The sequence below is a fragment of the Alosa sapidissima genome, chromosome 5 (genome assembly GCF_018492685.1).
Source record: "Alosa sapidissima isolate fAloSap1 chromosome 5, fAloSap1.pri, whole genome shotgun sequence".
NCBI lineage: Eukaryota > Metazoa > Chordata > Actinopteri > Clupeiformes > Clupeidae > Alosa > Alosa sapidissima.
In genome coordinates this window covers 35737882-35752306 of record NC_055961.1, presented here as the reverse complement: position 1 = coordinate 35752306, position 14425 = coordinate 35737882, and the positions used below count along the sequence as shown (strand labels likewise).

The following is a 14425-nucleotide window of genomic DNA, read 5'->3' as shown; positions in this document are numbered from 1 at the left end:
AATCTACTCAAGCCAAATCAGTTCACAGTATATTCTTTGGAATCCTAAACATTTGGCAAGCAGTCAAAAGAAGAATTGTGTTTGTGCTCGACGGTACCTCTCCAATCCCAAGCACACAAAAGCCAACTTCACAACACTGTTAACTGGCTTTCCCAAACAGGAATCCACACACTCGAATCATTTCCTGCTGCAGCTGCTCAGCTCTGTGTTTATACATTGTGCAGCTCTGAATCCCAGGGGTCTATACAGTATGTTTCTGATGACACACTGGTTCCAGGCTGGGCTTGACACTGTTTACAGACTCCGACAAACCGCACTTATGAAAGAACAATGCTTTCGTGGTAGACAGCCACTCTGACACCCATGCTGCCTCAGAGATTTAGCTGACACCCATGCTGCCTCAGAGATTTAGCGCTAACAAATTAGCAGAAAAGGATGCCATCTCATTATTACATGGGCTTTGTCTTCTGGGTGACCTTTGGCCCAGAAACACCTCAAAGACAAAACCTGTTGTTTTTTGAAGAGGATACCGGATTAACTGTTTAAAGTGCCCTCAGTTTGCCCCAGTTACCCCCCCCCCCCCCCCCCTCGCATCTTTGAATCTGCAGCAGCCAGTTCAGTGGGTTTACCCACCACAAACAATCCCAAGCTGTGCAATCAGGACAGGACGTACATCCTCTCTGGCAAGCCTCTGCTATTAAAACCGAGTCTTTTGTACATCAAAGCCAGCATCAAATGGATGCTTACATTGTATTTGGGTTGAGAAGACTTTGCAGATCACACTTCCGGGAGAGCATGCCTCTTGCTGGTCTTGTTTAAGGGGGGTTGGAACTCTTGTTTGCATGTACACTGTACACCGCCGGGCCACAATGACCCTTTCAGTGGGGCTAACCTCTGAGACCTTAGTGTGCTAATGAACTGATGCACTGCAATGCCCTCCATGCTTCCATGCCTTGCAGAGCTTATTCACGATGAGATCACCCACAACCACATCATATGACTACCAAAACAGCCATGATGGAGACATTGGCATTGATAAGCAAAGGAGACACTGTGTGAAGAGCAGCAAACAGACAATGATAAATAATGTAGTTGTGTTATGCCCAGTGAATACGTAAGAGAGACACTTGTCTGACTGGACACAACACATTATTGTATGCTGTAGTAGCTGAAGACCCCAATAATCAACTACACCTCTTAAGTGGCGTCATATTTATACTAATGGATGATCAGGATGTGGTTACTGGTGGCTTTGAGCCAAGCATCTATCTCCATCACCTCAGAGGCATGCACCCTCATTCGGTGAGCTGCATGCTTCAGAGTTCTAGACCATTGCAGAGGATGATACAGTGAAGGTTCACTGTCACACTGACAATCATCTGGCTGATGCTCTTCATTCATTCTTAGATAATTACACTGATGTGTCACGACGTAGACTGGATTGAACAGAGGGTTGTCTTGTTGCAAAAAATGAGGGCGTGCTGAGTTTCGTCGCCAAACTCAGTTGTGCGGAACTGTCATTAAAATATTTGGGTGTTAATTGTTTCTGCGTGCAGGCTGTAAGCAATAGAGCTTTAGACATTTTGATCAGACCCTGAGATGACAGAAAATGAATAAAACACAACACAACATTAACGGTTATAATAGCTGACGAGAGAAATTCAATTGACATTTATTGTCAATTATCGTGATTACATTATTTACTCTTTGGTATAGGCTACTTGGATTTAGTGTAAAACCAACGCTGAAACGAGGCAGCTCTTTAACCAGTTTGTTTGAACAATTTGTCGCTAGATAATTTACTTGAGAGGTAGGCTACGAAAAAAGTAAAATAAATGTTTCGTTAATATGGACAGATTGTATTTTGTTGTAATTGCGAATGAGTCTTCTAATCTAAATGATTCAGCTGCGGACATAAGATAGGCTTATTTGCACCCATGCAGCTAGAGCGGAATGTTGTAAACTTATCTGCATAGATCATATTTCACATATAACGCACAAGAAAACGCAATGACAAAAGAAACGAGTCTTTGCGAAGATTAAACACAGCCATTTCGACTCTCGTTTCATAGTGGATCATGTATTCAGTCATGCTATAGAATGCCTATGGAGAGGCAACCGACAGACAGCGTATAGGCAGAGTAGGTAACATTGCACTCCGCAAAGATGTTTGTAAAGCGCATATCTCTCAACATTACCATCTTTACCCATTGGCGACCCGAGTAAAGTCGGCTATATAATAATGCTCTGGAAAAACGTGATGTGATTTAAGATTAAAGTGTTTATGGCGAAGAAGTCTACCTTTTCATTGAGTCGAACGATCTGATCCATTTTTTCCTCATCTTGAAGAAGCTCGCGCAGTTCAGATGTGTTAAGAATCCTGTAATGCCCATCTGGGCAAGAGTTTGTATCCCTTTTTTGGGACATTGTAATCCTCAAGGAAGTACTGTTCAAACTACTCCGTACAAAAGCCAGTATAGTTCCATTTCGGTCGTTTTCTATGTGGAGTAAGGCTACCGCACACACGCGATTGCTGTATTGAAGCAGACCGCGTTGGTGGGAAGCCACACCGCTGTTGGCGGAGACAATGCAAGAGGCTGTGACATACGTTTATAGTTCCTTGCAATGACTTTTGTAACCACACGGTGGCACGGCGCTTACTACGAAATTAACAGCATATTTGGGATTCAAAACATTGCAGGCAATTTAGTGGCATACAGACTCCAAACGCCCCGTGATTTCAAACACAAGTGCTCAAGTGTCACTGTGCTCATATGGGCTGTAGCCTAATCTATGATTTTTATGTTGTTAGTTAGTAGCCCAAAGTTTTCCCCATATTTAGCCTACTTAAAGTACAAACTCTTTCTCTTAATTTAACTTCCTGGTAATCTCGTAATTTCATTCTAAACAACTTGAGGAACATTAAGCTCGCCTCTTAGTGTATTAAAAAAAATTGGATATGTGTCCTGCGTCATCATTAAGCGACAACTACATCAAACATGGCGGCGCTTGCTGGAGAGCTGTGGAAGCATGCTCTTCCAGACCATGATATCTTCAATAAAATACGGGAAAATGTTAATTTAGAAGATCAAGTCATTTCAAATAAATTTTCCAATAATCTTACCTTCTGTCTAGATAGAGATTTCTTCATCTGGAATAATGTAGACAGTGTCTTCTACACAACAAACTTAGGAGAACTTAACTCTGAAGAGGGGCTGAACAGTACAAAATTCCAGGTTAGCCAAGAGTTCAAAGTTGTTTCATACACATCGACGACTTGTTACTCTGTGTGCAACTGAAGATAATAAATCCTTAGTGGTGTGTTTTAATTTGCATCTCGTAGTGTAACAGGTTAACAGTTATAACATGTTATAACAACGTTTTAATGATTGGCCTACATGGTCAATTTGCTAGTTGGTTAGACCTATTTGATGTTGCTAAATGTAATATACTTTGATCGTTACAGTAGTAAATGGAATGTATTCTCTTAAGATTAACAACTTAACTTATGATTCGTGCGTTTATAATATGTACGTTTGACAGATAGGAAAAATGTCACTTTAGCGGCATTTGTCTTCATTACACAGACTTTGATGTGCGTCAGTCCTCCGCAGTTTGAAGTCCATGAGGTACTTCTCAGCCCCACTCGGTCGCAGGTCGCCCTCATTGGTCAGAGGGGCGCTACAGTACTTGAGCTCCCTCAGCGATGGGGTAAGAAGTCGGAATTTGAAGGAGGACGTGTTGAGATCCACTGCAAGTAAGCTGTGACAATTCAGTTTGGCTTGGCTTTGTTTCTCTTCTCAGATATTCATGCAATGTTTGTAAACGTGCCTTTAAAGTTATTACAAGTAGGCTATGTTTATAGACCTGTCTGTAAAGGGATTGCAGGGTTAAAGGCGGACTCATGATTCTAATCTACAGTTTATCAGACCACACTGACTAAAAGAAAATGACTCTTCACTCTTTCTGTCTGTTTTGTATGTATGCTCAAAACGTCAGTGTACACTGCCCTGGCTCTGTAAACAGGAGTTGTATCAAAGTACTTTTCAGCCGAAGGGTCACATACACATCAACAACCTTTCTCCAGACTTGCAGACTGCATCTTCAAAGCCTCTATTGGCTGTACTGATCAGTATGACATTATCATAAGAGTGTAGAAATCAGTAATCTCTGACTGGAAGCATATCTTTAGATAGTGTTGAAGCCTGTTGATCAGATTGGTCTGAAACTTCGGTGTTTCCTATCTGGTAGCTCCATCGTCGTGGCGGAGAGCCTGTTCGCCGGCTCTGTCTCACTGAGTCTCCGGCAGGCTGCCTGGTACCCAGGGGAACCAGAGGAGCCCCACCTGGTGCTTCTGACCTCCGACAACACAATCAGGTGAATGCAATGAGGTCCACACATGAGGATTGAGGATTGATTGGTGATAACCTGATCCACTGTTACTGAGAAAAGTGACAGAAATAGGTTGGAATTGGGAATAGAGGCATCTGTGGCCTACTGGTTTGAGAATCGGACTTGTGACCGAAGGGTCAGTTCGATCCCTGACTGGCAGGAAAAATGTGGGTGGGGGAGTGGGTGATTGAACAGAGTTCTCCCACATCCACATTGACATCCTTAGATGAGGTGTCCTTGAGCAAGGCACCTGACCCCCAACTGCTCCCTGGCTACCGGATTAAGGGTTGCCCACGGCTCTCGCTGTGTAAGTGTGCTCCTAGTGTGTGGGGGCTCTGAGTGAGCTTACTGCTCCAAGTATGTGTAAGAGTGTGTATGTATGTGTGTACATGGGTATGGGTAAACAAAGAATAAACACAGAGAACACATTTCCTTCAGGACAATTACAGTATAATTTATAACTTATTTGTTCTGCCTGTCACAACTCATCCCAATTTGAAAAAAATGTAGAGCTTTTTTATACCAGTAAATAGTTATACCTTTTCACCAGAGAAACCTACATGGGGAACACGTAAACCTCAGTGGTTTTTGACTGACGACTTTCCATTTCCTCACCCCCACAGGTGTTACAGTCTTAAGCAGCCTGAGAGCCCAGCTAAGGTTCTCTGTGTGTCTCAGACAGAAGATGATAGCTGGACACATACACGAGGGTCAGATTTGTACCTGATTTGATCAGATCGATAAGTCTTTAATCAGATATATCTCTTTATTCCAGTACTCAGAAATACACTGGCATGCACACAGTCACAGTGGCATGGACGCCATTTTGGGGATGACCACTGTTCTTCTCTCCTCCAGGCGTTCTTATGCAGCCTCGCTCGGTGAGATTGCGGTGGCGTTTGACTTTGGGCCACTGGCAGACAGTACTGAACTTCTGTCCAGCCAGCATGTTACAAGGGAGGTGCTCGTCTACCCCCTGTACATTCTCTATGAGAATGGGGAGACCTATCTGAGCTACATCTCTTTATCCTACAGGTAATGCTCGCCGTTCTAGGGACTTTGTTTGTAAATATGGCTAAATTCTTTGAGTATTTATATGCTTAAACCATCCATACTGTCTCCATATCAGATCAGGATGGTTTTGCTTTTTCTATTGCTATCTAAAATGTTTAATTTCAATATCTCTCTTTCGTTATCCATCGTCTTTGTTTGTATGGTGATCTTATCCACTTGCAAATGCCTGAGCTCAGTAGTAAGTAGCTGAGTCAGATGAATTAGCGGAGTCAGGTGTTGCTATTGTCTCTCTCATCTAGTGGCGGTAACCTGGGAAAGATCCTGGGCCCACTGCCCATGTATCCTCCAGCTGAGGACAACTATGGGCACGACGCGTGCACCTTACTCTGCCTACCCTGCTCTCCCAGCATTCTGGTCATTGCCACGGAAACAGGCATGTTCTACCACTGCGTTGTGCTGGAGGCAGAGGACAAGGAGGACAGGGGCGTGAGTGACCTCACCAAACTTTAAGCACATGGCAATCAGAGAATATTGCCACAGAGCAAGTAACTGGGTATCAGTTAAGGGCCGTTCAGACTAAGAGCGATAACTATAACGATAACTGAGTATCAGTTAAGGGCCGTTCAGACTAAGAGCGATAACTATGACGATAACTGTAACTATAACGATATGAGCGTCCACGCTGGCAAACGATAGGGAAAGTCTCTCTTGGTGTTGTTGAATGTGATGTCTTAAATTCCACAGATTCTGAGCTGTCCGTCAGCTTTTTAGCGTTCTTAAAATCACTCTGAATGATGATCTCATTCTTCATGTTGTTATCATAATAGTTTATGTGTGGACGTGTTCTCATTCATATTAGCTAGGGCAATAATCCATTGCCGTGATTAGGGATGTAACGATTACAGGTATAATGGTAAACCGCGATAAAAATGTTGACGATAACAATTACCGTTTTCTTTTCAAATATCATCATTATCACGGTTGATTACCGCGGTGTGGAAACCGTGTGTTTAATCCTTCCCAGCTTCATCCGAGTCTGCTTTTGACATACAGTAGGCCTGGTACAATGAAACAGAACTGGTACCCTACTGATTCTGTTGCTTAATTGATGGTTTTAACTACACTTCAGATTAGGCTACACCTGGTTTTAAAAGGCGGAACATTTTCACCGCAAAATGTGCACTGTATCATGTAGCCACTCTGCGTCTTTATGTTCGCGTCCACATTAAATCCATTCCACTCGCGTTATCAGGAGAATACAGTAGCCTAAAGTTTTATTTTGAACGCTTACTTTGGTCTCACTCATTAGATCCAAATAACAGAAATAGCAAACTCCAAGTTATGGTAGGGTAAGTTAAGCTATAAGCACATAGCCAATTAAACATGAAGAAAAAAGTGAACGGGACACTTTTTGAAACTATCAGATTGTGTAGGCCTATCAGTGCTTTCTTAACATATTGAACACACTTTTAGAAATACTGTGATAATACCGAAAACCGTGATAATTTTGATCACTATAACTGTGAGGTTAAATGTTCATACCGTTACATCCCTAGTCGTGATCGTTTTTGGTGTGAACGACCCTTTCAGATCCTATTGGCCCGTAAAGAGCAGAGTGCTGCTGTCAACATGACTTACTGCTGTCTCCAGGTGGTGGCCAAGTGGTCGAGGGCTGCGGAGACTGTGCCGTCACTCTATGTGTTTGAGTGCATAGAGCTGGAGCTCAACCTGACATCTGGCCCTGTGGAGGACAAGGAAGTTGTGGAGTCAGACTTTACCTGTCCCTTCCGATTATACAGCGGTGAGATGGGCAGTGCTTTTTGCTCTCTCCGTCTCAAGATGGAGAACACATGATTCTCATTGCATGATGTCCTGCATTTGGATACTTGTGGAACATTGATTTGAAATCAGATGAGTGAAATCAGACCTGTCATTCTAACGGACGGTGTCATACAGTTGATTTGTTGTTGTTTCATACAGACCCTCTTTGCCAGCAGAGATACCACTGTACACATGAGGCGGGCGTGCATAGCGTGGGCCTCACATGGGTCAACAAACTGCACAAGTTCCTTGAGTCTCGTGAGTTTAATGTGTCAGACCCTTGGTTCAGGTGTCAGTTGTGGACATGGTCATTGGAGTGGTCATTTTAGGGGTGTGCTTGCTTGCTAAAGTCAGGAATGGAACATGCAGTATCTGAAATTTACACCAGGTTTTTAAAGTTGACTATCTGAAGTTGGAAAGAGCTTAAACTTAGATTTGTTTTTGTGTGTGTGTGGGAGGTGGGGATTTGGAACCAGGATTCTTCTGCATTAAATCCTGTTTTCTCTGTGAAGGAGAAGAGAATAAAGACAGCCTTCAGGAACTGGCCGCGGAGCAGCGAGGCGTTGTGGAGCACATCCTGTGCACCAAGCCCCTCAACAGCAGGTTGGTGCCCCAAGGCTCTGGGGATTAATGGCTGAGCTGAGCCAACTGAGATCATCTCACTGGCCCGTAGTGGAGCACTTTCCTTTGTCCGTCCTGTCCAGTATAGGCCAAAAGCAGCGACTGTGGCTTGGCCATGCATTGTTCTCTGTGTTTTTACCCCACTGGTTTGTCCTTTCCGTGGTCCAGCCCGCCTGCGGCGATCAAGGGCTTCTGGATCCTGTCGTACCTCTCCCTGGACGCCTGCATGATCTGCATCACCAGCACTTACCAGTGTCTCCTGCTTCCCCTGCTGTAAGTCCCAGCTGACCACAGACCTGGGCAGTGGGGTCTAGTTTACTTACGTTTTACACGGGTATTCATTGTTTGTCCTGTTTGCCTATTTTACATGGATATCATTTGTTTATTGTTAGTCGTTGTTTATTGTGAGCCGTTGTTTGCCCATTTTACACGGGTATCATTTGTTTACTGTTTGTTTGTTTGTTTGTTTGTTTGTGTCATGTGTCTCAGGAGTGCCATTCGACCAGCGTCTCCTGCCCTGCTCTGTTCCGTCTCAGAGAGTGGACCGAGGGGTTCTCCCCTACGTGGACTGGCTGAGGACTCATTTGAGCAGCACATTCGCAACATCTTGGCGCGGAGTGCAGCCAAGCCACTTGCTCTCAGGTTAGAACATGTAGCACCTCCCTTGTTATGGATTTGTGAAAGAACTTATGCTGGAATCTTAATATAAAGCAAAACCACTAAAAATGAGTTGAAGCAATATGGCACGAGTGAGAGTGGGGTTGGGGAAGGATATACCCACAGCTGAGGTTTGGCCGGAAGCCAAGTGCAGGTAACCACGGCCATGGGTATATTCTACCAGCCCCACTCTCACGAGAGGCTGTATGTGCCAAATCATTTGTCTGCTCAATTGTCCTCCAATTACATGCTAATCTGAACATTCAACCTACTCCATTCACTCATTCAGTAACTGTCCAATGTGACATTATTAAATCACTGCTCTCTCGCTATGAATGTGAAGCTATAAATGCCACTCTATCTCATAAGAATAGCAATGTCCACACTGCACAATATAACTATAACGTCATTAAGAATGATACTGTAGGGCACCACTTTCAAAATGATGGTGTGCACATTAGAAATACTAACTAGCCCATCAGAATCCATTCAATTTTAACACATTAACTCACAAGTTGTATTTCTAAGGCTTCCTCAGAAGGACTGTGTGAATGCTCATATCATTATTGTCACTGTGTGGATGGTCCTTTTAAAGTGAATAATACTCCAAGAGTTAGTGAAATTCAACAGGAGTTCTGATCCTTGTGGTGCATGTGAACTATGTCCATACTTAGCAGGTCTATCCTCATGTGTGTGGTGTGGTTTGGTGTGTTATGGTGTGTGGTGTGGTGTGTTGCTAAGAGATGGTAAACTATGGCATCATCATCATCACTATTTCAATTCGGCACAAGTACCGTGTCCATAGCTCTGTTCTTTGTGATACATGGGTGCCGTGTCCATAGCTCTGTTCTTTGTGATACATGGGTTCCGTGTCCATAGCTCTGTTCTGTGATGCATGGGTGCCGTGTCCATAGCTCTGTTCTTTGTGATACATGGGTTCAGTGTCCATAGCTCTGTTCTTTGTGATACATGGGTTCAGTGTCCATAGCTCTGTTCTTTGTGATACATGGGTTCTGTGTCCATAGCTCTGTTCTGTTGTGTGGCGGCGCAGGGCAGGAGGGAAGGACGAGGCTCTGCCGGCCCAGGAGTACCTGCAGCTGCTGAGCAGGGCCACCCAGGTGTTCCGGGAGGAGTACATCCTCAAGCAGGACATGGCTCGCGAGGAGATGCAGCGAAGGTGCGGCGTCAGAGCACGTTCACCACACACGGCAGATAGCCACACTCAAACAGCTGCATTAGGGTGCAGATAGCCACACTCAAACAGTTGCATTAGGGTGCAGATAGCCACACTCAAACAGCTGCATTAGGGTGCGATCAGACAGGACGCACTTTGCCGCTTGTAAAGCGTGAGGTGCACTATGTTCTCAAATTACGTCGGGTTTTTCGCGCATTAAGGCTTTTGCAAAAACGCAAGACACTCAGTGCCCTTCAGCAGCAAGCAAAAGGCTTACTGCCAAGACAAAACAACAGAAAAAAGAGGCCTCTCACTGCAAAAATAGCGTAGCCTTAAAGGGGTTTTCTAATACCAGTTTACCTTTGTTGTTGTATGTTGTTTATGAAGCTGCCAAAAAAGCAATTTTCATTCATTGTCAGTGACCTTAGATGCATGGACATTTACTCTAAAGAAACAATGTAAGTCAAGAATAACCTGCCTTTCAGATAGCTACATGAGGGAGACTAAATGAGAAAATGAAAATGCTTTATGTGGTCCTGTGGGTTTTGATTGGAATGTGTCATTTGCTACGTGGCGTTTGGCAGGATGAAGCTTCTGACCGCCCAGAAGAACAAACAGCTGGAGGACCTGGCACTGTGTAGGGAAGAGAGGTATGTCATGCCAGCTGACTGCCCATAAAGCCTGACCAGCCATGTGTGCCAGGAGAGACCACTCTACTGTGTGCATCCAATCTGAAAATCAAATCAGCTCATATAATGTGATTACATCTAACTGCTGCTAAAAATAGGCTCTTCATAAGACAGACCATTAATGATCTGATGCGGATATTTGCATAGCATCATGAAAGCGTGTCCTGTTCATTTAGGTTTGTGGAGCGTAATTTCTATTAGCAACATTTTCTGCACAAGTGAGACAATGTCAAACATATTGGCAGATTGACTTCTCACCATGCCTATTATCGTTATCATAGGAGAAGTCTCCGGGAGACAGCAGAGCGACTGGCTGATAAATATGAAGATGCAAAGTACCGACAGGAGGCCCTCATTAACAGGTCTGTCACACTTGAGAAGGCAAAGCACTCCATGTACTATGGAGGATTTGTACAATGACTTCCTGGAAGATCACTGTTGTGAAATCGATCCCTTTGGTTTAAGGCCATCATGTGAATGTAAATCTTTAAGATGTATTTTTTTTTTTTCCGATTTTTTTTTTTGTTGCTTAGATTTTTTGCTGACAAGGTCATATATTATAAAGAATTCTTTTATAGTTCACAAGTGACAAGCACATCACACAGACATACAGTATACTTCTGTCCACCGGTGAGATAACAACTGTGCAGTCGACTCACAGACGTCCCTCCCTGTCTTTCCCAGAGTGAAGTGCATCATGGGCAGCCAGCGTAGCCAGCTCCCAGTGCTGTCCAACAGCGAGAAGGACATGATAAAGGAGCTGCAGAACGTCAACAACCAGTTACATCACCTGAGCAATGGCGCCAAAGAGGTATGCAGTGTTTTCCAGAGGCACATGCAGGCTGCTGATAGTTTTTGCTCAAGCACACTGTTTTTTTTTGTATTATATATTTTATCCAAATTAGCTGAACCCTGAAAGCGGGAAAATAAAAGCACAACTTCTTCATCTAATTGTTGAAGTTGTGAGCACCACCATGTGGCTTAAAGTATAAATCAGTAAAGGCAACCAACCTGGGTGTGGTGCGTAAAGACATGTTTCCACTTTATTCAGGTCAAAATGAAAATGGAATACCAGAAGAAGCAAATGGATAAGGGAGTTTCTCAAGCCACATCAAGTGTAATATTGAATGCTCAGCAACGGAAGCACGTCCAAGGGATTCTTAAGGAACAGTGAGTAGAAATGTGCTTGACACCCAACAGTATCAGTGGTAAAGCAGGAAAGCAACCATAAAAATCTGTTTATAAATTGTGGTAAATAAGATATCATGTCTCTTGACGGCTGTGTGAATGAGTTCTCTTAAAGGCACGGCCTTTGATTCTCACTAAAGGTTGTTAAACAACCAATGTAATTCCACCCCTTCTGAAGCAACATGTTGACGGCTGGAGTTGCTCAGGCTCAGTTTCAGCCACTGTGTGTGTTCCCCTGACAGAGCTAGCACTGCGCACAAACACCTGCCTGTATTGGGTGCACACGCAACATAGACAGCTAGAGGACGATGAGGAGCAGTTTGCTGAATTCAACAAAAAATGTGTTGGGATTATGATCGCGGACTCCACTTTTATCCTGCCCTTGACGCCTCTTCTGATGTCTTGATCACATATTGTGACTGTTTTGTGTTTTCAACAGGGGAGGGCAAATCTCGGATATGATGAAGCAGATAAAGGATCTCAAGAACCATTTCGGTTTCTGAATGTCTGGAAATTGCCATTCATCGTGTAAACATTGTCAGGACACTGCTCTTGTGATGGCAGTTCACTGAAGTCGCTACAGCTGGACATACAAGTCACATCATTTGTCGACTCTAACCACTTGCAGCTATCGCTTTTTTTGATTGTACATTCACTTTTGCAGAGAGCTGGTGCTGTTTTTTTTTTTCTTCGCAAAAATTCTAAAGATTAGATTACTTGAAAGACAACAATGGACATTTTTGAGTTTTGCAATCTATTACTTGGAAGGCTTGCAGATGTTTTTGTTGGATTTGGGATATGGACTCTGGGTCAGAGAGGCAGATCAGTTTCTAAGCTTTTTAATATCACACACCCAAATATGCGTCAGATCCGATGCCATGACAGAGAAAAAGACGTTTGCCTTGTCATCAAATGTTTTCAGTATGGGATCTGTTAACAATTTTGCCCGTTCCCCATCCTTCATGCCCATCCCTGGCTGCTGAAAAACGATGGATGTGGATGATGGCTATGGGATTACTTGACAGTGAGGATGGCGCTGCTCGGCTGGGATGTAGTCTCGTCTCATGTGTCAGCTCCTCGCGGGCTCTCTGAACGTGGCCTAACTGTATCCCTTAAGCCTAATTAGACGGAGACATGGCTCAGTGTCGCCTCTCATCTCGCTCTTAAAGGTGCAGTGGCCAGTGTGTGCAATTTGTGAGGGAGATTGTTTTTCATAACTGCTCCCCTTTTTTCTGTTTTGTTGACATCTGCACAAGTGGACTAGTGGTGCTATTGTAAGCTAATCCAAAAACAGAAGTGTCAAACACATACAAGAAGCATAGAATGCATCCGTTCATTGTCATTGTAGCTTCAGGAGTTATGTGTTTTTTTCTGTTTAGTTTGGTATTTGTATTGCAGTTACACTAATACTTTAAATCAATTTCATGAATTGTATCATTATTTTAATGCATCACAATGTGTGAAGAAAGCAACTGAAAACAATACTTTACGGGGCAAAAACAGTTAATATTACCCATTTGTTATCCAATGTAGAAACTCCTTACGTCAGCAAGCAATTTGTATAAAATGTTTTCTAATTAAGCATGTCGTGACATTGTATGGAGAAATATGGTGCTGTGTTGAATGAAGCAGCTTTTTGAACATTCTAATAGAAGATTCTGTTCCGCAATAATGTAAGGTTCTAAAATTCTATGTTGAATTCAGTGAACCCAGATATTCTTTAGAACGTTCAATATCCAACGTACTAGCAGACGGTTGATAAAGGATCTTTGGTACCAGCTTCAGGGTTAATAGGAAGGATAGCAGTGTCACCACACTGGTAGTCAGCAGCTCCAGACTTTCACAGTTGTTCCCCTCCTCCTCTTGAATGTGGATTGTGAAGAAGAGAAGTCCCAAATAAGCCTGTGTCGTCCCTTTAAGCTGTTTCATCTTTAACCATATCCCTATTTTCATTCCATTATTAGACCTCAGTGTGTGGAAATGTCTTGATATAGCATAACAAATCACTATTTACTGTGTGTTTTAAAGTACAATTTGGTTTATTAGATATATACAGAGATATGTACACGGTACAGTATATAAATCTGCAAGGGATCCGGCTGTTTCAATTAAGCATGCGAATAGAAACATGTTATTTTGTCAGGTTGTAAAGCTAAGATCTCCACACTTCGTATGACTAACGTTGGATACATCACACACACTAAAGTGAAATGCCACTGGGTTACTGGTTTACACTGCTGAAAGGTACAAAAAAGCTTCTTTGTCCCAAATGAGATGTTGGTATCCAGTTCCCAGATATGGATTTTCTTTTGAAACCCTACACCCAGCAATCTTAACCACAGGGGTCCTGGCTCAGACTGCTTAGCAGTGGGTTCTTCTACAAGGCTTTGTGTGCGGAGGTCTAATATTCATAGAAATGCTGAGTGAAAATGTAGACAAGACATATGGGCATCATTCCTAAGAATGAGGTTGCACAACTGAAAAACCAAAGCAAACAAAATGCAGAAGCAGACCTTTGAGGAAATCCTATTCTCTGAAAGCCAAGCTGAAGCAATACATTTTTTTTTTTTTTACCAAACTGTGTGCACAGAGGCAGCAAGTGTGCATGTCTGGCAAGACAGCGAGCGATCCGAAGAAGCCAAAATAAAGACAAACACGACCTGAGAGACATCACAACATGTTCCACGGCCTGGATTAAGTCCTGCCCCAAGCGCAAGCGAGAAGAACAAGGGTCTTTTTGCACAACTTCAGCAGCAGCAGTCATATTGTTTAATCTTCAAACGAGAGCTTTGTTTTACAGCTCTTTACATTCTCCCTATACGATTCACTTCAGTGATATCTGGATTCATTTATTTCACAGGCCAATTAA

The 14425-nt window shown here is 43.2% G+C and overlaps 2 protein-coding genes across 3 annotated transcripts in view; one reads left to right on the top strand and one right to left on the bottom strand.

Annotated features, from left to right (window-relative positions):
- vps37d (VPS37D subunit of ESCRT-I) overlaps positions 1–2602 on the bottom strand; it is a 22102-nt gene extending 19500 nt beyond the window's left edge. Inside the window, exon 1 of the mRNA XM_042091487.1 lies at positions 2302–2602. Within this exon, the coding sequence (XP_041947421.1) occupies positions 2302–2427 (126 nt within the window). The 5' untranslated portion in view covers positions 2428–2602. The remainder of the gene's footprint in view (positions 1–2301) is intronic.
- Positions 2603–2999: 397 nt separating this feature from the next.
- Positions 3000–14188, top strand: nup88 (nucleoporin 88). Of its 2 annotated transcripts, none has more exons than XM_042091484.1 (17): positions 3000–3236; positions 3588–3757; positions 4252–4377; positions 5016–5102; positions 5251–5427; positions 5706–5892; positions 7057–7207; positions 7387–7485; positions 7740–7830; positions 8017–8121; positions 8338–8490; positions 9557–9682; positions 10264–10329; positions 10650–10730; positions 11053–11179; positions 11420–11538; positions 11996–14188. In XM_042091484.1, the coding sequence occupies exons 1-17, from the start codon at positions 3000–3002 to the stop codon at positions 12057–12059; spliced, it is 2166 nt and encodes a 721-aa protein (XP_041947418.1). In that variant the 3' UTR covers positions 12060–14188. The 2 variants fall into 2 exon arrangements, with proteins under 2 accessions (XP_041947418.1, XP_041947420.1); XM_042091486.1 differs by having other exon boundaries at positions 3148–3236; positions 3605–3711.
- Positions 14189–14425: the final 237 nt, after the last annotated feature.